At 40.8% G+C, this 24,812-nt stretch overlaps 1 protein-coding gene across 5 annotated transcripts in view; it reads left to right on the top strand.

Moving 5' to 3' along the window:
* dpp6b (dipeptidyl peptidase like 6b) overlaps positions 1–24,110 on the top strand; it is a 131,574-nt gene extending 107,464 nt beyond the window's left edge. For 3 of the 5 annotated variants that reach the window (XM_089008775.1, XM_089008772.1, XM_089008774.1), the window contains exons 7-25: positions 650–731; positions 2,554–2,674; positions 6,235–6,389; positions 6,528–6,625; positions 6,741–6,867; positions 10,089–10,127; positions 10,232–10,339; positions 10,406–10,497; positions 10,575–10,622; positions 10,728–10,840; positions 12,862–13,092; positions 13,204–13,273; positions 17,339–17,533; positions 17,652–17,706; positions 17,781–17,883; positions 18,818–18,873; positions 18,969–19,041; positions 19,134–19,207; positions 19,918–24,109. In XM_089008775.1, the coding sequence (XP_088864901.1) occupies positions 650–731; positions 2,554–2,674; positions 6,235–6,389; positions 6,528–6,625; positions 6,741–6,867; positions 10,089–10,127; positions 10,232–10,339; positions 10,406–10,497; positions 10,575–10,622; positions 10,728–10,840; positions 12,862–13,092; positions 13,204–13,273; positions 17,339–17,533; positions 17,652–17,706; positions 17,781–17,883; positions 18,818–18,873; positions 18,969–19,041; positions 19,134–19,207; positions 19,918–20,064 (1,987 nt within the window). In that variant the 3' untranslated portion in view covers positions 20,065–24,109. Of the gene's footprint in view, positions 1–649; positions 732–2,553; positions 2,675–6,234; positions 6,390–6,527; positions 6,626–6,740; positions 6,868–10,088; positions 10,128–10,231; positions 10,340–10,405; positions 10,498–10,574; positions 10,623–10,727; positions 10,841–12,861; positions 13,093–13,203; positions 13,274–17,338; positions 17,534–17,651; positions 17,707–17,780; positions 17,884–18,817; positions 18,874–18,968; positions 19,042–19,133; positions 19,208–19,917 lie in introns of all 5 variants that reach the window. The other 2 variants (XR_016116487.1, XM_089008773.1) reach the window with 2 other exon arrangements.
* Positions 24,111–24,812: the final 702 nt, after the last annotated feature.

Genomic DNA, 24,812 nt, shown 5'->3' with positions numbered 1-24,812 from the left:
TTACTTCATTTATAGTGGTCCTCACGTGCACGTCTGACTCATCATTCGTTGTCTTCATTTAGAATGGCATACAGTTTGCTTTTTTGTGGGGTTTTGATTTTGCTCATGGGCTTCCCTAACAGCTATGAAGTGAACTTGCCATTTTAAGTTTTCAGGAAAATTATATACTGGAAAAAAGCAGAATTAAGGGAAAAAAAGGCGGGAAAAATGGGTCAATAAAAAGATGCACTGGGACCTCATTCAAATTATAGTATTTTGTTTTGTTATACAAATACGTATTTGGATTCAATTTAGAACACAGGTGTCAAAGTCAAGGCCCAGGGGCCTAAACTGACCCGCCACATCATTTCATTTGGCCCGCGAAAGCAAATCAAGCATGTCAAATGCCATGATATTTGCTAAAGTCTGAACCAAAATTCCAAAGGGGATCAAACATGCTAAAAGCTTCCCCAAATTCAAAATGGTCCTCGAGAGAAAACCATCACTACAATGTGACCCGCGGCAAAAGAATTGTGTTTGACACCCTTGATTTAGAGGTTCAGTACAGCTTTGTATGCTGCATTGACCCAGGTCCTACAATTAGCCTCTCAGCCTACTGTAGCAACAGCGACATAGGAAAAGCTAACCAGTGTGTTGTTGTTTTTCACAGGGAAACTTGGCCCTTGAACCCTCCAGAAGTGCATGAAGCTGTGCTGCAGTTTGCTGGATGGGGACCCAATGGCCAGCAGCTGGTAAGGGATACACACACACGCACACACACACACACACACACACACACACACACACACACACACACACACACACACACACACACACACACACGCACGCACACACACCGACATGCTGTGCTGGTCTGATGTGGTGTTATTTATTTATTTATCTTGTTTGTTTGTTTGTTTGAATAACTTTGCCATTGCTTTCATATTTGTAGATTAAAGAACCTCTGTGGGCACATTGTCCAAATTGTATCATGACCGTGTGCTGATGGACTGTGTAGTCTACCTTAACTCATTCGCTGCCTTTTCCAAATTTATTCGGGGATGTAAAAACGTGATATGGAGCGCCATTCCCGAATTTGTTCGGGTTTTGTTTTTTCTTGTGGGAGTGCCGATAAAGTGCTGGTCAGACCTCTGACTGTGTTTTTCCTTTCCAATAGGGGGCACCATTTGCCCTCTGCCCGTGTTAGAGCTTTGTTACAGCTTCAGCTGTTGTTAAAACGCGATATAAATCCAAAGTATATGTATGTATTGGACTGTATTTTGTCCAGTTGTCCCCATTTCAAGCTCAAATATCTCCAGACCCATATAACTTAGGAATTAACACTTTTTTTCCTGATGAAAGAATAGAGTCGAAGGTTTGTTACGCTGCATTAAATGTTTTATGTTGTCCAAAAACTCAAAATTCTGTGGGTCCTGGAATTTGAATGAAAATGACTAAAACCCTGGCACTGGAGTGGACACATTTTTTGTACATCATCTGGCAGTGAATGAGTTATTACACTGTATCAGCTGAATTGTAAAATACATTACACGATTGGAACTGAGGGCGTCGCACAAGAGATGGTCAGCACCAACATGGCAGATGGCTCCTCATGGTAGAACCAATTTTTTTGACTATTGCAGCAGGAACTAAAACACATGGCACAGACTGTCGCCCATGCATGCGTGTGTGAGAATGTTGTGTGTGTATCATCCAACACCGAGCATAGACATTTTCATTTTTGATGGTTCCAAGCGGATAAATAGAACAGGCCTGTACATGTATTTACATGCATTTGGCATTTCCATGCACTCATTGATTTGCTAACACAGCCGGGAAGTTCACTCTTTGTTTCTTTTTTCTCCACGATAGCGTTAGAACCTAAGAGTTGAACAACTAAGATTTTGTGATTTTGTTTCTCCTGGGCTTCCTGTGCAGTTGTGAAGTAACATTGACTTTTAAGCCAGTATGGGAAAGAGATCGATCACATGAGGGTCGTGAATAGATGCCAACTCATGCATACTCAAGGCTATCGATGAGAAGGTTTCTTCAGCCGTCATCTGCACTTTTTTGAAGGTGTCGGACGTTTTCGCCTCCTATCCAAGAGGCTTCTGTTTAGTTCAGATGACGGCTGAAGAAACCTTCTCATCGATGGACCACTCCTATACGACTGAGAGCTTACACAGACATACTAAAGGCTAATGTTTTGATATTTGACGATACCCTATGGAAAGCAGTTTGGGCATTGACTGATTTTTTTTCAGAATCTGAATTAGAATCAGAATGCTTTTAATAGTCCCACAATGGGGGAATTTGCAATCTACATCAGCAAAATTGAAAGTTGAAAGGGGTTCCTGGCTCAAAAACTTAGATTTTACAGCTCACAGATCCCATCAAAGGCGTTTGCTTGGGGAAAAGCCACAATGTGTGTTGGGGCATCCGAGGCAACTGTCGGCTTCTAATGTTTGTTCTTCCATCAAACAATACAATAAATGAAAGAAGCCACACTCGTAACCTGCTTTTGAGGTTTATCAAGTTGTCATGCCAAAAGTTGAGCATTTCATTTGGTTCCAGATCTTCATTTTTGAGAACAACATCTACTACAGAGCAACAATCGAGAGTCGCACCATCCGCCTGGTTTCGACCGGAAAGGAGGGCGTGGTCTTCAACGGCCTTGCCGACTGGCTCTATGAAGGTACTTCGTCCTACACCTGGAACCATATCGCAATATTCCATTGACGTTTTTAACACAGTAGATGGGTAGTGATAAATCAATTGTACACTCCCAACTCATGAGCAAGTGTCTCAATGTCACCTTTTAGGTATCGAACGTCCATCTTGAAAATTCACTGGCTAATGATTGAATGAAATCACTGCCTCTGCTCCAGTGAACTGTTTGAGGAACCACCATGACATATTCGAGCATCAACACACATTTTACATTATTGTTGGGAATGAATTGATTTAAGTCAGTTGGCACCCAAAACAGACCAATATTTTTTTTCTCTGTAAAAGAGAAGACAACACAGATATGATACGCCGGATGTGATTCACAGGCATTTTGCATTCTCTGCAAAGATCGATGACCGGTTGTAATGTCATCATTTGCAGATCAATTAAAACTCATTCACCGCCATTCCCAAATTATTCAGGAATTGAAAATATGACGGGGAGCGCCATTCACATCGTTTTTTCTTTGGGGGGGGGGGCGATAAAGCGCTGGTTAGACCACTGGCAATGTTTTTTCCCTTCCACTGATACCCAAAGTATCGCTACTTATCCCCCCGCCAATAATTTTAAAGCTATTTTGGAGGAGAACTGTATCCTGTTGCCTCCTATTTTTTGTGCACTGAATGTTCATCAACATATTTGAGAGAATTTGGAGGGTTTAATTGTTATCCTTTCACAATGCATTTACTTAGTTTTTTTTATTCACAAATGTTGGCTATTGTTAGTCAGGCTGGTATGAATCCCTTGCAAATAGTGTAAATAGTAAAAAAAACAACATGTTCTTTAAAGGACAACTGACACCTCCGGACAAGTTGTGTCCATAATTTGTAAAATCACTTCAAATGACTTCTACTGAGTGCATTTTACAAAGATTCCACCGCATATAGCTATATTTTACGTTTTAAGACCCGCGCTGAATATTCAGGAAGTCTTGTTTTCCAGTTGATGACGATGCCCTAAGTGACGTCACCGAGGGAACGCCCCTGACCGAGAAAGGGACACACAATGCATTTTGGGTACTTTTTTTCAACTGAAAACACTGTGTTGATCGTGAAATTAGAAGGAAAACTACATAAATAACACAATGATGAATGGTCGTAGGAAACAAAAAATGGTGTCGGTTGTCCTTTAAATAGATTATTCCATCTTCTGGTTAGATCTGTGATCTGTCATCTTTTTTTCAAAGCTCCCTCACCACGTTTTCGGATTGGCCAACATCTCCTTATCTCACGGATTACATTCATTTTTGCACTTGACAGCAGCCAAATCCCGTGTCCACATTTGGAAGAAAAAAAAACCTGTCGTTATGGGCCCATTTTTCAGTTACTTGAAGATCATGTATGTCAGTGATTCTTAACATTGGTTCGATCGTATCCAATGGGTTTTTTTGTATTAGTCTAAGAGCCTCTGCCACAAAGACACACACGACTCAATGTGCCAATTAGCTATGACACGCCCGCTCGGCCATCAATGCCAACCTCATATAACTCATATGACTTAGGAATTAACTCTTTTTTTCTGATGAAAGAAGGGAGTCAAAGGTCTCTAACACTGTTTTGCATGTTTATGTACTGTTGCTCTAAAAACTCAATATTCTGTGGGTCCTGCAATTTGAATGAAAATGACAAAATACCTGGCACTGGAGTGGACACATTTTTGCACATCATCTAGCAGTGAATGAGTTAAGAACCACTGATTTATGTAATTTCTCAGGCTGCTGAAAAATGGATGGCAGGCGGCAAATGTGGTACTTGAACAACCCTGTTGTAATGATGCCTCATAAAAAACAGTTTACACATAATACTGCAGCAATTGTATTGCATGGATTAATTCAGTCGATTTTGCCTGTCTTCTGGAAAAAAAGGGAAATTTGAGGGTTTACAAAGTGTTCCGTTCACCTGTTCAAAAATCTACCGCTTCTAAAACTTAATTGGCCGCAAAGATGCTTCACAGTTCCTCTTGCAAGCGATAGTTTTGTCGAGCAAGCTTTGAATGTCACCACTAAAAGTGAGCCTCACTTGATGAAATGCTCCGTAATATGTATTTGATAAAAATCACTGACTGCTGCGAGTGTGTAATGCAATTAGAGAATGCACGTTATGAAGCCATGATGTGTAATTTTGGTGAACTATTGTGAGGGAGTCGGCTGTAATCGTGTCCTCATTAATAGGATTATTTCTTCTTTTTGTGGCCCCCAGAAAGCTAAATGAAATACGTAATCCGTTTTCATTATCATGCAAAGATTTGTTTTGTGGCACTCTTCCCGCTGCCTCGGTAAGGATTTATCACCCTCAACACAAATCATGGAGCTTGTTCGTACACACATACACTGACACACACACACACACACGCACACACACACACACACACACACACACGCGCGCACACACACACACACACACACACACACACACACACACACACACACACACACACACACACACGCGCGCGCACACACACACACGCGCGCAGAGTGAAGGTTAGGTTGTATTGTCCTTCTGTGCTGCTCTCATCCTTGAGCCGCACATAAATGATTTATTTGCACTTGATTTTGCAATGGCAACGTTGACACATCATCCAAAGGAATCATACGAGGGCTGCGCCAGCTGTTCCGCCAGTTCAAGAAACTGTGAAGAATTGTTCCGCTTGGAATCGAGCCATTTGCGCCACGGCTTCGAAGCACCGATTACATCACATCCCAGCATTCAGCCAATGCCATTTTATGTGATTCAATGCACATAAAAGTCTCATAAATAAACACGCACCATCATTCTTGATGTGTTTATCCCAAACAAAAAAACAAATGAAGCGGGACTGCTCCTTCCATAAAACAATAGTGCTCCCTGCTGGATGAAACTTTAATATACTGGATCAACCGAATCACTGCGCCATTTTTGTAATTATTTCTTTTCTTATTATTTCCCGGTCCTTTTTTTATTTCTACGGTGTATCATAAAATGTTTATATTTATTTAATATGTTTAAAACTTTTCAATGTGTTAGAGGGGGGTCACAAACCTTTTTAACGGTTAAGGGCTACTTCTGACTGTACCTATTTATTGAAAGTGCTACCAGATACGCATTTCTGAAATCACACATTTACTCATATGGCCATTAATAATGATATTATTATTATTATTATTATTATTATTATTATTATTATTATTATTATTATTATTATTATTATTATTATTATTATTATTATTATTATATAATCCATCCTCAAAACCCATCTGTTTAAAATCACATTCACAGTTTTGTTATATATAGTTTTCTTGTTATAATTTTATTTATTGATTTATTGTTTATTGAAAATATCAGTATGCAAAACTTTATATAAATCTACAAGTGTTAACATTTTTAAATGACAAATATGACAATATTCAGAGGAAATCACAATATCTGATGGGTGGTTAGCTGTTTTTTCAAGCAAGCTAGCAGGTTACTACCCAGTGTTGTATCATATCTTTGAATGACTGTAATTCATAATTTCGGAATTTGTCTTATTTATTTTTGGTGGGCTCAGAGGAGATTCTGCAGCGCTACAAGGCCCACTGGTGGTCTCCCGATGGCCTGCGTCTGGCCTATCTGACAATCAATGACACGCTGGTGCCAAAAATGGAAGTCCCCTTCTTCACAGGAACGCCATATCCAGACACTTTGGAGTACCACTACCCAAAAGTAACTCACGACACAAACATGTTGGTGTTGTGACAGTGTGTGTTTGACAGTGAAATCAATTGAACGCTCAGCTTTCACTGTCGCACCTGAAACCCAAACGGACATATTGTATATCTGCTTTCCTTCGGGCCTCTGCAGGCTGGGGAGGAAAACCCTGCAGTGCACCTGTCAGTGGTGAGCCTCAATGGTCCTCTGCACACTGTGGTCATGAAGAAACCCGATGACCCACGAATCGGGTGAGAGCCCGTTTGAAGGTCTCACTGACATGCTTAAGTCACCAAGCTGAGCCCAACGGAGGCTAGTCCAGACTCATCTTGCATGGTCCTCGTTATTGTGATTTTTTTTTTTCAGGAGGGAATATTACATAACCATGGTGAAATGGGCCACAAGCACCAAACTGGCTGTCAACTGGCTAAACAGAGCCCAGAACAACTCCATATTGACACTGTGTGAGGCTACCACCGGTGTCTGCATCAAGGTCCAACATTCTGCACAATTTGTGGCTCTCAGCGATAGCAAAAAAAAAAAGATTCATGCAAAATTGACAGTTGTTTTTTTTATGTTATTTATTTATTTATTTATTTATTTATTTATTTATTTATTGTGTATGGATTTATTTGTACATCGTTTATTATTGATTTATGATTTATTTCTTATTTATTGATTGATTTATGTATCATTTATAATTTATTGTTTATGGTTTGTTTGTTAATTTGGGTTCTTTTCTTTTGTTTTTGTGGGGGTTGTTTGTTATGTTTTTACATCCCAAAAAAATTATGTAAGGCAGCACCTGGGATTTGCACCGCAATATTTTGAAGAAGCTGTTTAGAATGTGATCAGCTTCGCCTTAAAGGACAACTGAGCTTCAAATGACTTCTACTGAGCGTATTTTACAAAGATTCCACCGCATATAGCTATATTTTACGTTTTAAGACTCGTGCTGAATATTTCGGAAGTCTTGTTTTTGAGTTGGTGACGAGTCCATACGTGACGTCACTGAAGGAACGCCCCTGACCAAAAAAAAGGACACATTATAGCAGTCCTTCCATCACGTCAATGCTTGTTTGGTCTGAAAATCTCGTGTTGCGCCAGAAGAGGGCGTCCAAGCTCCATATAAGGAATTTATCAGCCTGTGGAAACGATGTGGAAATACACTGTCATGTCTACAAGAGGTCGCCATTTTCTTCTGCCTCTTTTTGGGTGAGACATTTACCCCCAATGTTGCCTCAAAATGGCATGGAATAAATTATTTAATTGATTGCAAACATGTATGCTTTCCTATTCAGAACTATTTGAATCATATTCATAACTGGATGTGTAACAAGAAAGCATATTCTCCGAATCTGAAGCCATTGTTTTGATTCTCCAGCAGTGAAAGACGTCTTGGCGTGACGTCACGAACTGGGGGCGGCACTTTCTGAAAATGCCCAATTCGCAGCTCAATTTTTTGCAGATTTTGGACACTAAGTCATTTTTATTGGTGTTTTGCATTTGAATAAAAAATATCATACTGCGTGTTTTGGGTATTTTAGATGCGATAAAACGTTTTTTTCTGATGTCATTTAGGAAACAAAAAAGTGACGTTGGTTGTCCTTTAAAAAATATTTTAGCCCTTTCAGGCACATTGGTCACGACAGTGAATAGCTTATTATGCTATCAGGTTACACTTACATGGTGCCTAAAAGGGTTAAAAGGACCCTGGAATACACAGTCCTGCCCTCATGTGGCCAAAAGAGCAGATAATTTTCCTGTTCCAGTGTCAATTTGAAATACAGGTTTTACTTACGTTAACAGTAAATGTCAGAGGGTGACAATGATGACAATTCACTTCTGATTCACCACATATGATGTGTTTATACGGCATTGGAAATAGATTGACATAATTGACATAATTGAAATAGAAAACTATATATAGATTGAGGAAAAAAAACATTAGAGGTGCAATAATAAATTGAGAATGAATTCATTCTTGCATTAACCGATAATTAGGTTTTGTAATTTCGTCATTTTTTTTAACCTTTTAATTCCTGGTAATCTATTAACATGATAAATTGACCCTGAAAGGGTTAAATGATAATTGCCCAAATGCTCAAAATTGCACCATGCCAACAGAAAATGTCATCTAATTTCTTTTGTCCTCCGTGAAAGCAGGTCACTTGTGTGGAATCAAAATAAAACATATTTTCAATTTAGGGAGAAATTTTACAAACAAATTCATGGTTGTGCTATGGGCTCACCAGTTTCACCCATAGTGACTAATCTGTACATGGAAGAGATGGAGAAACAGGCCCTCACATCCATCCCGGGGACAAAACCTAGACACTGGTTTAGATATGTGGACGATACCTTTGTCATAAATAAAAAACAAGAAATTCAATCCTTCACAAATCACCTCAACTCGGTAGACATCAACATTAAATTTACTCGTGAGGACATTAAAGAGAACCAACTAGCCTTTTTGGATTGTAAAGTAAGTCTAAACGAGGACAGAGCGCTATAAACACAAGTCTTTAGGAAGGCTACGCACACTGACCAATACTTACTTTTCGATTCTAACCACCCTTTACAACACAAACTAGGACTTATCAGAACCCTTCAGCATAGGGCTAAAGTAATACCAACAAGCGCTGAAGGTAGAGAAAATGAGTCAAAACATATCAGGAGAGCACTCACTAACTGTGATTACCCTCAATGGTCGTTCAACAAATGTCAGAAAGAAAGAATAGGGAATGAAACCAATAATTCTCAAGATACAAAAAGGAGAGGAGTAGCAGTACCTTACATTGCAGGAGTTTCTGAAAATTTACAAAGAGTCCTTTGGCAACACAAAATTCCTACTTATTTCAAACCGATAAACACGTTAAGGCATAAATTAGTGCATCCAAAAGATAGGCTGCCAAATGTAGTAATGTAGTTTATTCCATACATTGTAAGAATGAAAATTGTAAAGAGCAGTACATTGGGGAGACTCAACAAATTCTCAAAAAAAAGACTTTATCAACATCGCAGGGATAATACAAGTGGGCCTCAATCGGCAGTACATTTGCACCTAAAAGCTAGCAACCACTCATTTGACGACAATGAGGTTAAAATCTTAGCGAAAGAACATAGATGGTTTGAAAGGGGGGTAAAAGAAGAAGAACAAAATCCTTCATTAAACCGGTCGGGTGGGGTAAGGTTAAATTTGGATCGTTCATACAATAGCCTGCTTAGGCAACATAGGATTAGTAATACGGATGAGGTGATACCGATCGAAGTGGGGCAATCAGGCCAGTCGTTAGTCAGACCGATAGGAACTATCAGTCGAGCAGCTGCAGGGGGTAGTCCTCTGCTCCCCCCAACCTGAGAGCAGGGACCTATCGTAGCAGAGTTGGAACAGTACGGATATATATATATATATATATATATATATATAGGGCCTAAACTACCTACCAGTAAGACTTTAGTTTGCTGACAAAATTTCTTGGATAAGAAGTAAAACGTCCGACACCTTCAAAGAAGTACAGATGACGGCTAAAGAAACCTTTTCATCAATCAAAATAAAATGTGTAATGTTGTTTTGGAAAACAATGATGACCGGTACTTTTTTACCTCTTTTCTGCCAAGGTTCAATGTTCACTTCTGATTCTTAACTTTGTTCTTAACCTTTGAATCACAATCGAACATATTGACTAAATAATATCCTCATGTGACTTTTAGAAACATGAAGATGAGAGCACAAGATGGTTGCACAGACAGGTAGGTGCCAAACATCGCCGGTGCGTGATCATAGCACGCAAACAATACCAATGTGTGCTCGGGTTACTCATCGTCACCACGCACAATTTCCTACCTGACTACAGAATGAAGCACCGCTTTTCTCACATGATGGACGCAAGTTCTTTTTCACGCGAGCAATTCCCCAGGGCGGGAGAGGGAAGTTCTTCCACATTTCTATGTCCACCTCCATGGTATGGTATCACATTGTCGGATGTTTCTCTTCTTGAGGTGGGATGTTGACTTTTTATTCATTTTAGCCCAACACGAGCTTGGACGTCCTTCAATCGCTGACGTCGGGAGACTGGGACATCACCAACATCCTGGCCTACAACCCCCATAGGAACCTCATGTCAGTTTGGTGGCTTACTCACATGCACATTTGCAGTGTCACGGCATCAGTGCTCACTTCTGTTGGTTCTTTTCCAGATACTTTCTGAGCACAGAAGACGACCCCAAACGGAGACACTTGTATAGGTAGAAGCTTCCTCTACGCCTCAAGATGCTATGCGAGTGCCGTTGGATTATGGATTTAGTGTGAAAGGAGCATTAAATCATATGCATTACAATGGCGTTTTGCAGCACGGACACAATTCCTCCATTCAACCGCTGCTGCCTGTCCTGCCAATTCAAGTGCGGCTACGTGGACGTGTCATTTAGTCACGACATGCAATACTTTCTACTCAACTGTAAAGGTGAGTCACCTCCAAGCCAGATCTGCTTTTTTATTGTATTTTTCCTCTCTTATGAGGAGGAAAATCCCTAGCTATTTGCGCTTTTAAGGTCCCAAGATGGCGGCCCAGCCTTGGCCTCCCTGTGTGAAGTTTGCATGGTCTCCCCAGGGTCACGAGGGTTTTCTCTGGATACTCCAGTTTCCTCCCACATTCCAAAAATATGCATGGCAGGCTGGTTGAATACTTTAACTTGCCCCTAGGTGTGAATGTGAGCATGGATGATTGTTTATCTCTAGCGACCCTTGTGAGGATTAATGGATGATGGATGGATGTCACAGGATGCCACAAAAGATCTAGCTTACTGAAAAGTAGTAATTGCTGTGAAATGAGTACATGTATTGAAGGGAAACCTCTTAATTGCACAACAATGTCTCTTTGGAATTAAGTTTAGCCCGAGTCGTTAGCGCAAATCGCATGTTCTTGCCTCTGATGAGTTCATATTGCAATAACACTCGATGTAGGTCTTGTGACTTTGCAAATTATATTTTGGGTTAAAAAGGCGTCATTTTAGTCGCACTTGATCAAAATCATAACATGAAGCAGTTTCTCGCTGGAACATGATAACATTATAAACGATGATAAGCCATGATATATCCAATGTAGCAGTGACGTGTGGTGTGGTTCATGGCTGGTGAGGCACTGACGTCATCACAGTCAGATTTACAAACATGAACTCTACAGAGTAGCTTATTCACCATTTTCTTGGCAGCAATTAACGTGTTTTGTTTAAAATGTGTTGTCAGAATTCTTTATGTAAACTGTAGCATATAAAAAAAGAATAAAAAAAACGTTATTATCGTGTTACCTTTACTTATAAATGAAGTCCATGCGCCGCTCCTTCTGAAGAAAGGCATCGATACCTTCTTTGTAGAAGCCTTCCTTATCTTTCTTCAGTTTTAAAAGTCTCTCTATTTCTTTCAATTTAGATATGTAATCTTCCATTCTGAAAATAAGGCCAAGCAACACGAAAAAATGACTGGATGGACAAGAAGAATCTCTAATCACCAGCGCCCCCTGTCATGAGGCAGGAGAACTGTGTGCCTCACCTATGCACACAGTTTTGATAAAAAAAAAATAATAAAATAAACAATGTAGTACAGTGGTTATAATGTAAAGTGACTTTACATTATATACACCAGCTAAATTGTAGAAATTTAGTTTATATACTAAAAGTGTTTGAACACTTTAATAGCGATATGCAGAGGGACAGCAATGTGGTCTCACTGCAGAGCAAGCCAGCACAGTTAGTTAGCATAGTCATTGCGCAATCCATGGTGAGGCTCAGCCAGCTGCTGCCTCACTGCTCGTCTCTACTTTGTATTTGAACGGTAAATGTGAAAATTCAGTGCTTTTGAAAAAAAAATTCCAAAAATGGTGACGTTAAATGGAAAAGAACTTTAAAGTACAAATCACTAAATAAATATAACTGTTTAATGTATTTTTTCATTTGATATTTCCATGATGACAGGTGAGGCACGGCCTTCCCCGCCTCCCCTGACTAGACGTCACTGCAATGTAGTAACCGTTGTCACCGATAGGGTTAATTTTAAGTCGGGTTTGTAATAATATTGTGATATTGATATTATCGTATCAGAAAAGGTGACAAAAATACACATATGAATACACACTGTATTTTCCGGAGTATAAGGCGCACCCCCAATGAATGGCATATTTTCAGACTTTTTCCATATATAAGGCGCACCTTAAAATGAATGAAAAATGTTTTCAAAATATTGGATACAAATATATTTAAAAAATTAAAATATAGGGATGGGGTGACATACTTCTACAGGGGAAAATGGAGTCAGTGGCTGCTGCCAGTAGTTGTGAGACCTGTTGTGATCAATATTACTTCTCATATAAGGCGTATAAGGTGGAGGGTCATATTTTGAACAAAATGAAGGCTTTTGGGTGCGCCTTACACACCGGAAAATATGGTATATACCTGTATAAACAACTTTTTCCCCAACTATTCTTCACAGGGCCAGACATTCCCAGTGTGACCATCTATAGAACAGAAGACAAACAGAGTAAGAGTCTGAGATCTTTTTTATTTGCAGTAACTAAGCTGTACAGAATATCACGCACAGCTCGTCTTGCGTCTTTATGTGCAGAGCTGTTGGACGTGGAGACGAATGAGCGAGTCAAAACTACATACGGCAACATGCAGATGCCCAGAGTGGAGTACAAGATCATCACTATCGACGACTACTGTAGGCATTTGCACATTTGCATGCAGTTGAGACAACAGTGACAGTACTGTATGAGTTTTCCAAAAAAAAAAAAAAAGAATAATTCGCTTCACTGTTTTGTATGTGCTGCAGCCCTCACCATGCAGATTCTGAAGCCAGCTGGATTTGTACAAACAGCTCATTATCCTTTACTCCTGTTGGTGTAAGTACCACAAAATACACATGTCTACACTTATTGCCTACGTTTGGGATCCCCAGAAGCTGAATCTACATCATCAGGGATGAGAATTGTCCGCCGCTCTGCGGATTTCTAATTTTTTCAGACCAAATGACCAGATAAAATTAAATACAGTACATGTATGTATTCTCGCTTTTTCGCTGTTCATTTCCTGTTTCGGCTTGTGTTGGCGGAAAGCACAATTTTGATTAGATGATACTGACGCCGGTGACGGAAAGCGCCATTTTGATTGGATGATCTTGACTTAGGTGCCGTTGATGTTAAAACAGGTAAACGCCCCCTTTTGAATAAGCGGACGAGTAAAAAACAATCAGGTTGATTCACCTTTTGGGAGAGGACACCTTCGAATTTGATCGATTCTAATTTGCAATAAAACAATACCATCGATGAAACAGTCGAATGTCAGTGGAACTATGACAAGCCCCATGCTAACATTAGAATCAATATACTACCTGCAGCAGAAAGCAAGCGTGCAAGCTAATGAGCAGTGTGCAGGCCAGCTAGCAGTAACCTTGCGTATGAACCCGGCAAGGGGACTTTTATTCCGATAGTTTGGCTGGCTATTTAACAATCATGAGGAGCAGAAAACCAGTCATATTAATGGTGAGTATTATCACAAAGTTATTTGAAATAATACATTCTGACATTTTGTTGAAATTATATATATAAAAAAAAAAAAAAATCCTCGTCTCACCCACCATGGGTGGTGTCTGTCCTCATTTCAGCTCGGGTCCTCTACCAGAGGCCAGGAAGCTTGAGGGTTCTGCGCAGTATCCGTGCTGTTCCCAGCACTGCGCTTTTCTGGACCGAGATATCCGATGTTGTTCCCGGGATCTGTTGCAACCACTCGTCGAGCTTGAGGGTCACTGCCCCGAGTGCTCCGACCACCACAGGCACGACTGTCACCTTTACCTTCCAGGCTCTCTCCAGCTCCTCTCTGAGCCCTTGGTATTTCTCGATTTTCTCATGTTCCTTCTTTCTGATGTTTCCATCGCTCTGGACCGCTACATCCACGACAACGGCTTTCCTTTCCCCTTTATCTATGACCACGATATCAGGTTGGTTGGCCATTACCATCTTGTCAGTCTGTATCTGGAAGTCCCACAGGATCTTTGCTCGGTCATTCTCTACTACCTTGGGAGGTGTTTCCCATTTTGACCTTGGGGTTTCCAGTCCATACTCCGCACAGATGTTTCGGTAGACTATGCCAGCCACCTGGTTATGGCGCTCCATGTAGGCTTTCCCTGCCAGCATCTTACACCCTGCAGTTACGTGTTGGATTGTCTCAGGTGCCTCTTTGCACAACCTACACCTTGGGTCTTGTCTGGTGTGGTATATCCCTGCCTCTATGGCTCTGGTGTTCAGGGCCTGCTCTTGGGCAGCCAGGATGAGTGCCTCTGTGCTGTCCTTTAGGCCAGCCCTCTCTAGCCACTGATAGGACTTCTTGAGATCAGCCACTTCTGCTATGGTGGTACATCCCGTGTAGGGGCTTTTCCTCCCATGATTGTCCCTCTTCCAGCACCTCATCCTCTGTTCCCCATTGACTGAGACATTCTCTGAGTACATCATCCGTTGGAGCCTTCTCTTTGATGTATTCATGGAGCTTGGATGTTTCATCCTGGACAGTGGCTCTCACACTCACTAGTCCCCGGCCTCCTTCCTTATGGCTTGTGTACAGTCTCAGGGTGCTGGACTTGGGATGGAACCCTCCGTGCATGGTGAGGAGTTTTCGGGTCTTAACATCCGTGGTCTGAATCTCTTCCTTTGGCCACCTTATTATTCCTGCAGGGTATCTGATCACTGGCAGGGCATAGCTGTTTATTGCCCGGGTCTTGTTCTTGCCATTGAGCTGGCTTCTGAGGACTTGCCTCACCCGCTGGAGGTATTTGGTCGTAGCCGCTTTCCTTGTTGCTAATTCGAGGTTGCCATTGGCCTGTGGTATACCGAGGTACTTGTAGCTGTTTTCAATGTCTGCTATTGTTCCTTCAGTGAGTGAGACCCCTTCAGTGTGGACTACCTTGCCCCTCTTAGTCACCATCCGACTACATTTCTCCAGCCCGAATGACATTCCGATATATATATATATATATATATATATATATATATATATATATATATATATATATATATATATATATATATATATATATATATATATATTCTCGGGAGTCGGAAAAAATATCGATATAACCGGATTATCGATATATCCGATCCTGCGGCATGTAAATTTTCTCCTTGCGTTCATAGAAATAGTATCGTAATAAGCAGTACTATCGATATAACCGATATCGATATAACAAGACTTTACTGTAATTATATAACTTTATATATATATATATATATATATATATATATATATATATATATATATATACACACATATGATGTTAAGACCCAAAAACTCCTCACCATGCATGGAGGGATCCATCCCAAGTCCAGTACACTGAGACTGTACACAAGCCGTAAGGAAGGAGGCTGCGGACTAGTGAGTGTGAGAGCCACTGTCCAGGATGAAACATCCAAGCTCAATGAATACATCAAAGAGAAGGCTCCAACGGATAATGTACTCAGAGAATGTCTCAGATAATGGGGAACAGAGGATGGGGTGCTGGAAGAGGGACAATCCTGGGAGGAAAAGCCTCTACACGGGATGTACCACCGAACCATAACAGAAGTGGCTGATCTCAAGAAGTCCTATCAGTGGCTAGAGAGGGCTGGCCTCAAGGAGAGCACAGAGGCACTCATCCTGGCTGCTCAAGAGTAGGCAGAGGCACGGATATACCACACCAGGCAAGACCCAAGGTGTAGGTTGTGCAAAGAGGCACCAGACAATCCAACACATAACGGCAGGGAAAGCCTACATGGAGCGCCATAACATAAGGTGGCTGGCATAGTCTACCGAAACATCTGTGTGGAGTATGGACTGGAAACCCCAAGGTCAAAATGGGAAACACCTCCCAAGGTAGTAGAGAATGACCGAGCAAAGATCCTGTGGGACTTCCAGATACAGACTGACAAGATGGTAATGGCCAACCAACCTGATATCGTGGTCATAGATAAAGGGGAAAGGAAAGCCGTTGTCGTGGATGTAGCGGTCCAGAGCGATGGAAACATCAGAAAGAAGGAACATGAGAAAATCGAGAAATACCAAGGGCTCAGAGAGGAGCTGGAGAGAGCCTGGAAGGTAAAGGTGACAGTCGTGCCTGTGGTGGTCGGAGCACTTTGGGCAGTGACCCCCAAACTCGACGAGTGGTTGCAACAGATCCCGGGAACAACATCGGATATCTCGGTCCAGAAAAGCGCAGTGCTGGGAACAGCGCGAACTGCGCAGAATCCTCAAGCTTCCTGGCCTCTGGTAGAGGACCCGAGCTGAAATGGGGGACAGACACCATCCATGGTGGGTGAGACGAGGATTTTTTTAATATATATATATTAAATCGGTCTGTATTCTGTATCTGAAACGCATGACAAAAAGTTAGCGGACACCCGGGCAGACAACTCTGAAAAGATGCCTACCCGGCCATGAATTTGCCTGTCCCATTTTTCACAACTTGAAACACAATAAGACGACTATTCGCAAAAAAAATAAAAAAAACATTATTGTGAAGTATCAATGATTTTTTAAATTAAGGAAGTACCTACCACAAATGCTCTCTTGCTTCATTTATGGTAAATATCCCTTGCTGAAAATTTTGCTCCAGTTGTCATTTGTTATCATGGTGCACAATGCAATGTTGGCGTTGCGTTATCTGCTCAAAGCCACTTGGCCTCCTCTTTCTAAGCGGCTTTCAAAACTCTCAAGTACACTTTTCAGTCACGGTATAGCCCGAAGCACGAAATAGGCTTCTGATTGGGTGCCGTGCCCAGTAATCAAATTGCCAAACAAACGAGCGTACGTTTGCATACCACTCAATGAACTGCTGAAGGGAGACCTCATAATGTGAATTGTGAGCTTCTGAAACTAAAATCAGGAAAGGGCACCTTGGCCATGTGGCCTAAGCTAGACATTTATCTTTTCCTAAAACACAGCGACGGGACGCCCGGTGGCCAGATGGTCACCGAGCAGTTCTGGGTGGACTGGGCCACCATTCTGGTGAGCAGCTTCAGCACCATTGTCGTTCGCTTCGACGGCCACGGCAGCGGCTTCCAGGGGACCAACCTCCTCCATAAAGTGCACAAGAGGTTAGGCAAGCTGGAGGAGCGGGACCAGCTGGAGGCGCTCAGGTCAGCCTTTTTCTTTTTTTTTTTTTTTTTTTTTTTTTGGGGGGGGGGGGGGGGTCCATAATCCTTTTTTACCCCTAGCGAAACTGTAGGTTGTTTATGTATCCTGTGCCATTGCCAGGTTCCTATCCGACGAACCTTACATTGACAGGACGCGGATGGGAGTGTATGGAAAGGTAACATACATCTTGTATTATTCTGCAGGTCGTTCTCAAGTACTGCACCTGAGACATCTCAATTTGTTGTGTAGGCTTATGGAGGATATTTGGCCACTCTTCTGCTGAGCTCTGATGAGTTCACTCATCTTAAATGTGGAGCTGCAGTATCGCCCATCACAGATTTCGAGCTCTACGGTAAACTCTTAGTTTTGGTTGGTTTACTGGGCAAGGTTCATTCAGAATCTGCATGTCTGTACCAGATATGGTGACACATATAACACACACCTAATTGCTTCTACAATAGAATCAAATAAAAGTCATAGCTTTGTTCAATAGTGAACCCATTACATTAACTTCCTTGGAGGTCTACGTGTATCTCCAGGAATGGATAACCGAGGACGTACAATTTCAGAAAATATATTAACAAAATGCAAAGGACATTATTTGTTATGTCTGAATGCTATTGCGAGAGTTATTACAATTAAAAGAAATATTGTGCTCTATAAGATACACCTAAAAGCATTATTTTTTTTCAAAAGCCAAGGATGCCTTATAATCCGATGCGCTTTCTATATGGCTCGTTCTTCTGATTTGTTTGTATAGCACTTTTTTTTACAGCTACGGCGGTTGTGACAGCTCGATATCAATAATACAACTTGAGAGTTTTTAAAGGCGCTCATAAATAAAATTTATGATTTTTATTATTATCATTATTATTATTATTGAAACCGCAGCCGCTCTTGTAGCTTCTATTCTATGTGGCTTATAATGCGGTGTGCCTGATATAGAGGTAACATCCGAGTTACGACCAGCGCGAGTTACGACCACCTGAACTTGCGACCGCCAAAGTTTCTTACAATGCATTGTAGTCCTAAAACTCAATATTCTGTGGGTCCTGCAATTTGAGTAAAAATGACAAAAATCCTGGCACTGGATAGCGGACACATATTCACACATCGTCTGGCAGTGAATGTGTTAAAATAAATACAAAATAACAGAAATATCGAAATAACATGCTTCAACATCAAGCCGGCTCCTTTTTATAAACAGTCATATGGCAATACAGTAAAAGCATTCCATTACGTTATCTGCTGTCTCAATACTTTTTTTCCTCCTTTCTGAACCACAGTGTCAGCATTTTCAGAACGATACCTGGGCTCAAAGCCTGATACCAGAGTATATACGGTATCAATTTCCAAATTTCCAATCAGTCTTCAAGTAAGAGTGTGTTGGTGACTGAACATTTTTCATTCCCCCTCGCCCTGACTTCTCTTCCCCAGATGTCAAATTTGGCTCACAGAGCAGGTCAGCTGTTACAGAAACAGTACTTGATCATCCACCCCACTGCAGACGGTATCCAGTGGCGCTTTATGTTGTTCTTCAAATACAATATCTTGTTTGTTTATTTTTATTTTTAACTCTGTTGCAATTCTCTATGTCCATAGAAAAAGTTCACTTTCAGCACACCGCCAAGTTTATTAACCATTTAATCAGCAAGAAAGCCAATTATACGCTTCAGGTGAGATGTGTGTGTGTGTGTGTGTGTGTGTGTGTGTGTGTGTGTGTGTGTGTGTGTGTGTGTGTGTGTGTGTGTGTGTGTGTGTGTGTGTGTGTGTGTGTGTGTGTGTGTGTGTGTGTGTGTGTGTGTGTGTGTGTGTGTGTGTGTGTGTGCGTGTGTGTGTGTGTGTGTGTGTGTGTGTGTGTGTGTGTGTGTGTGCGCGCGTTCACGTGTTTACGTGCATTCACGTGTGTGCGTGTGTGTCTATGTGCGTGCGTGTGCATGTGTGTGTGTACGTGCGTGTGCGTGTGTGTGTGTGTGTATACGTGCATTTACGTGTGTGCACGTGCGTGTGTGGGTGTGTGCGTGCGTGTGCATGTGTGTGTGTACGTGCGTGTGCGTGTGTGTGTGTGTGTATACGTGCATTTACGTGTGTGCACGTGCGTGTGTGGGTGTGTGCGTGCGTGTGTATGTGCGCGTGTGTCAGCTTTATTGGCAGCTGATAAACAGGAATCACATTTTTTCTCAGTATTTTAAAATATTTTTTATTTCTTTTCATCCCAACATTTTTGTGGAAAACACACGATGAAATTGTCAGTTTTTTTAAACTAACATTACTTTTCTTGCCCATCCACACATACATCGATGGGTGTCAGTTTTTGCGGATTTTCACTCTTCGTGGGCAAGCATCGACCATCATTTTGAACTGATAAAGTTGTTCCCCTGACCAGATCTACCCAGACGAGGGCCACTTCCTGCACAATGAAGACACCCAAAAGCACCTGAGCTGCTCACTAGTCAACTTTTTTGGAGAGTGTTTCCGACTAGCAGACGTGGCAAAAGATGAGCAGGAGGAAATGGATGAAGACGACAGCTAAACCTGACGATTATGCCACGCCACGCCACCCCGCCCAGCCCAGCCCAGCCCTCTCTGGTCAGTTCACACAGCACAATATGCAAAACGTAACAAAATAAAGCCACCTGAGTGTGAAGTGCCCAACCTGCATGGTGCTCGGCTTCCGCCTTCCATGCAGTCCTCGGCAGCTGCCCACCAGAAGGAAAGTGAACGCATCCTCCTGCGCCTTTAAAGAAACAGACATGTTGTAAATGGTGCCACTGGTGAGGACGAATGGAAAACTCTTGCAAACTGTCAAGACCTGCTGGAATATTGACAACCTGCAGGCTAGAAGATAAACTCAAAGGAAAAAAATAGTCAGTACAATTTAATGCGTCCCGTAATGAAACCTGTCATATTTTGACACAGATTCTAATGCTCAGTTTTGATTGTGATTTAAAGGAGAACCGACACCATTTTTTTGTTTCCTAACTGACATAAAAAAAAAAACGTTTTATAGCATCTAAAATACCCAAAACACGCAGGCTGATATTTTTAGTCAAATGCAAAACACCAATAAAAATGACTTGTCTAAAACATGAGTGTCTAAAAAGTACTTCAAATTGAACCCGGAAGTGGCCAGTTGCAGAAGGTCCCGCCCCCTTGTTCGTGACGTCACACCAAGATGTCTTTGCCTTGCTCTAGAATCAAAACAATGGCTTCAGACTCGGAGAAGATCCTTTGTTGTTACTCCTCCAGTTATGAATATGATTCAAATAGTTCTGAAGAGGAAAGCATAAATGTTTGCAATCGATTAAAGAAGTCCGTCTGTATCAATTCGAGCCGTCAGGACTCCAATGTAGCGTCCCAGAAAATGCAGAAGGTGGCGCCCAAGCTCCGTTGGAAATGGGCTGATTTGTCTGCTGAGAATTTGTATCAACGAGTATCAAATAGTAGTCATGGTGCAACACACAACAATTCACCATGGCATTATTTATGTGTTTTCCTTCTAATTTCACCATCAACATGAAGTTTTCAGACCAAACAAAGTACCCAAAATGCATTGTGTGTCGCTTTCTCGGTCAGGGGCGTTCCATACATGACGTCACGTCAGGCATCGTCATCAACTCGAAAACAAGACTTCCTGAATATTCAGCGCGAGTCTTAAAAGGTAAAATATAGCTATATGCGGTGGAATCTTTGTCAAATACGCTCAGTAGAAGTCATATGAAGTGATTTTACAAATTATGGACATAACTTGTCTGCAGGCGTCGGTTGTCCTTTAAATGTTGGACCCTATTGTGCCCGGCCAGCAGATTGCATTTGCTTTCAAATAAAGAATATTTATTCACAAACTCCAGGACATATATTGTTTCTAATCTGTGAGGTGGAGGTATACCTGATTCCTATAGTTTGTCCCTTTCTTCACCTACTGTATTTTCCGGTGTGGTAGGCGCACTGGAGTGTAAGGGGCACCTCCAATAAATGGTGTATTTTCAAACTTTTTCCAGATATATGCCGCACGGGACTATAAGGCGCACCTTCCATGGATGAAAAATGTTTTCCAAATATAATAGATAAATATAGAAGTTTTCCAAGTATAAGGCATACCACATTTTAAGTAGAGTAGAGGCTGGGGTTACGCACTAGTTCTTCGACAGGAGGAAACGGAGTCGGTGGCTGCTGACAGTAGTCGCGAGACCTGTTGTGGCTCAATGTGTCTTCAAATATAAGGCGCACCTGCCCATAAGGTGCACGGTCATCTTATGGAGAAAATCAAGGCCATTGGGTGCGCCTTATACACCGGAAAATACGGTACTCCTTTTATTTTCATTGAAGTCTATTTTCATGTGTGCACCACACTGACTCTAATAGGCCAAGGTATGCTCAGCACCTAATGTTTTTTTTGTGTTGCGATATTCCTCTTTATTTTACTTGTTTCTAATTTAACTTGTGGTTGTTGTTCTATTCTTTAATGCTGTTAAAAATGCACTTTCAATTACTTACTTAATTAATTACTAAACCAACGACAAATGAATGTTAATGTCTTGTATATTAGTGAAGTAATAACATTAATTCAAGGTGCAGAAGACCTAAACTCAACCCTTACTATTTTAACCATGTGAATCAAAACTGAGCATTAATCTCTTTGTGAAGGCACAATTTTGAATCATACTTTTAATTTGGATTCCATTGGACTGACAAGAGTGTCCCTCGTCTTGTGTTCTGTTTGATTTAAAAGTTATGTTCAAAATCAAATCAGTCTATTGTTCGATAGTTCAATTGATGTGATGTTGGATGCAGCCGCGAAAGGACGGAGATGACGCATTCGGGAAACCAACACTTTCCAGTAGAAAATATCGCTCCTATCGAGACAGACACTGAACGACCAGTTTCTGGTGACCTACCAATGAATTCACTGGTTGATGTGTTGACGATTACAATACTCTGTGTTTGATGTTTTCCCACCTATCCGTGTTGCGTCTTTTGTACAAAGGAGTATTTAAGAGGAAGTCAAAACGAAAAAAAAACAACAACAAAAAAACTCAGAAATTGAAGTTGTAATGCGATTAAACCATTTTTATTTGAGTTTTTGAGCATTTTTTTTCAAAATTTTCAATAATATTTTTTCTCAAAAATCTCCACTTAGCAATTTTTTGTCTCATTCAAACACAGCGCTGAGGTTGAAAATAGTTTCTTAAACACACGTGCTTGATAATATGCATTTTTAATATCAAATGTCTCCTTTTTTCCAAAAACAAAACTTCATTTTACCAAGTAAATAAAATCATCTTGTTAATATTTTTTATCTTGAAATATCAACAAACGTTCTCGATTCGAAACAACCTTGACTTTCATCTTCTTGCGTCGGAGGCTACGACAGCAAAATAGAAATAAGAAATAATGGTCTCTAAAAATGGGACGTTATCTTTCCTCTCACAGTAAATTGTGACTTCAATCTTCAAAATATTTAACCTTGAAAATAATTCACATTCTGATTAAGTAAACCTCAATCCAAATAGTATATGATGATAATCGCACATATGACATTTGTCTTGAAAAGAGATATCCTATTATTGATTCAGCCTTTAGAATGTACCACTTTTTGTTCAACATTTATTAAAATTGATAGATATGTATACTGCATATGTGTCAGGAAGGGCATCCGACGTAAAAGCTTGGCCAAAACAAACATGCAGATCAAACCTCTGAAGATTGGAGGACACTGATTTGCTGTGGCGACCGACCCCTTGAAGGGAGAAGCCGAAAGGAAAATAAGATATATGTGTATACAGAGTATGTGCGTATACACATATATGTATATATATATTTTTTATGTCAATATAAGGTGGTACATTCTAAAGTTTATAAATTTTAAAGTAATATATAATATCTCAAAATCTGAGGATAAATCTAATATATACATGTATATCTTTTCCTTTCGGCTTTTCCCTTCAAAGCGGTATATATTTTTTTCCTTTTACTCCTTTGTGTGGCTGCATCAGCTTGACAGTACAAAGGCACAATGTTGTCGTCCATCAAATGTGTAAAAATATTCAATAGTGTGTACTTTTTGGTGTTTTCTTTTTACTCGCCGTGCCTTAAAAGTGGAAAGACGTTCAATATTTGAAACCCATTTGACAATGGGAGTGAGGGAATAGGATTTTGTTTCTCTCTGGAAGCGAGACAACCCCCATTCTGTACAAAGATCGGTCCACTTTGACATCAAATAATGTATGTGCGTTATACTGGTTTGGAAATGTAGATTTACAATCAACCTCTCGGGATAGTCCTCTCCTCTATGTTAAGAAGCATTATGTTGTGAATTTTGCGTGCTAAATGGCTCAAATTATCTCAGTCAAATGACTTGGCATATGTGGTTTGTCGTCATCTAATGTACAAAGTGTATAAAAACAGACACTGTTGGAATCTTTATGTCGTATGTGCAACTTGTACATAAAGCATTTTGAACCTTAACTCTCGCCTGGATTTGTTTTTCATCTTTTTATAATTTGGGGGTGGATCCAACTTGATACGGAAAAACAGCTCAACCTAGTGGGCAATGGCAGCATTGCAAGTAAAACAAGTTCATCCGAATTGTTTCGAAGGGGAAGCTGCTGCATAATCCAGAAGCTTCCCCAGTGGCGGTCCGTGCATTTCACACCTAGGCCTTCAGTGAAGTCCTACTTAGTCCGACTTGAACAAATATCACTCGTAATACCATAATTTATGACACAACGGCTGGAGATATCATTTAGAAAAGCACACGCACGCAGTACTGGGCGTGGCATCACCTTAATCGTCTACAACACAGGCTATTTTCCGGAGCAATTACACATCAATAAATCTGCATCAGCAATTAGAACTTGTCACTATACGTGATACTGCAAACACTTAAAAATAAAAGGACATTTAAAATCATTTGTCCACAAAGTTTTATGAAGTCCACCAAGAATATGCAATCTTTAACAAGATTTTACGCTAAATTACAAAATGTCAGTTTAATATAAGAAAAACAACAAGACGTTCACAAAACGAAAAAGTAAACAAATCTTTTTCATTTGTTCTTGAGAATAGGCTTACCTGCAACAGTGAGTTGTCCTCTCCTTCAGCCATTGTGGGTTAAAAAAGCGAGTAGATATACTTGTTTTTTCTGCTAAAGTTTCCGGGTCTGATCTGTTGTCAGCTTGGTTGATTTGCATAGCGCTGCCTCCGCTGAGGGCTGAGGTAAAGTGAGTATCCAATCACAGGACACGTACGTCATGTTCAACGCAAGGCCATCTAGCTGGC

This window comes from Hippocampus bargibanti, linkage group LG11, assembly GCF_051943395.1.
Source record: "Hippocampus bargibanti isolate YZ-2025 linkage group LG11, ASM5194339v1, whole genome shotgun sequence".
NCBI classification, from domain to species: Eukaryota; Metazoa; Chordata; class Actinopteri; order Syngnathiformes; family Syngnathidae; genus Hippocampus; species Hippocampus bargibanti.
Note: the sequence above shows the minus strand (reverse complement) of the source record. Positions and strands in the feature narration are given on the sequence as shown.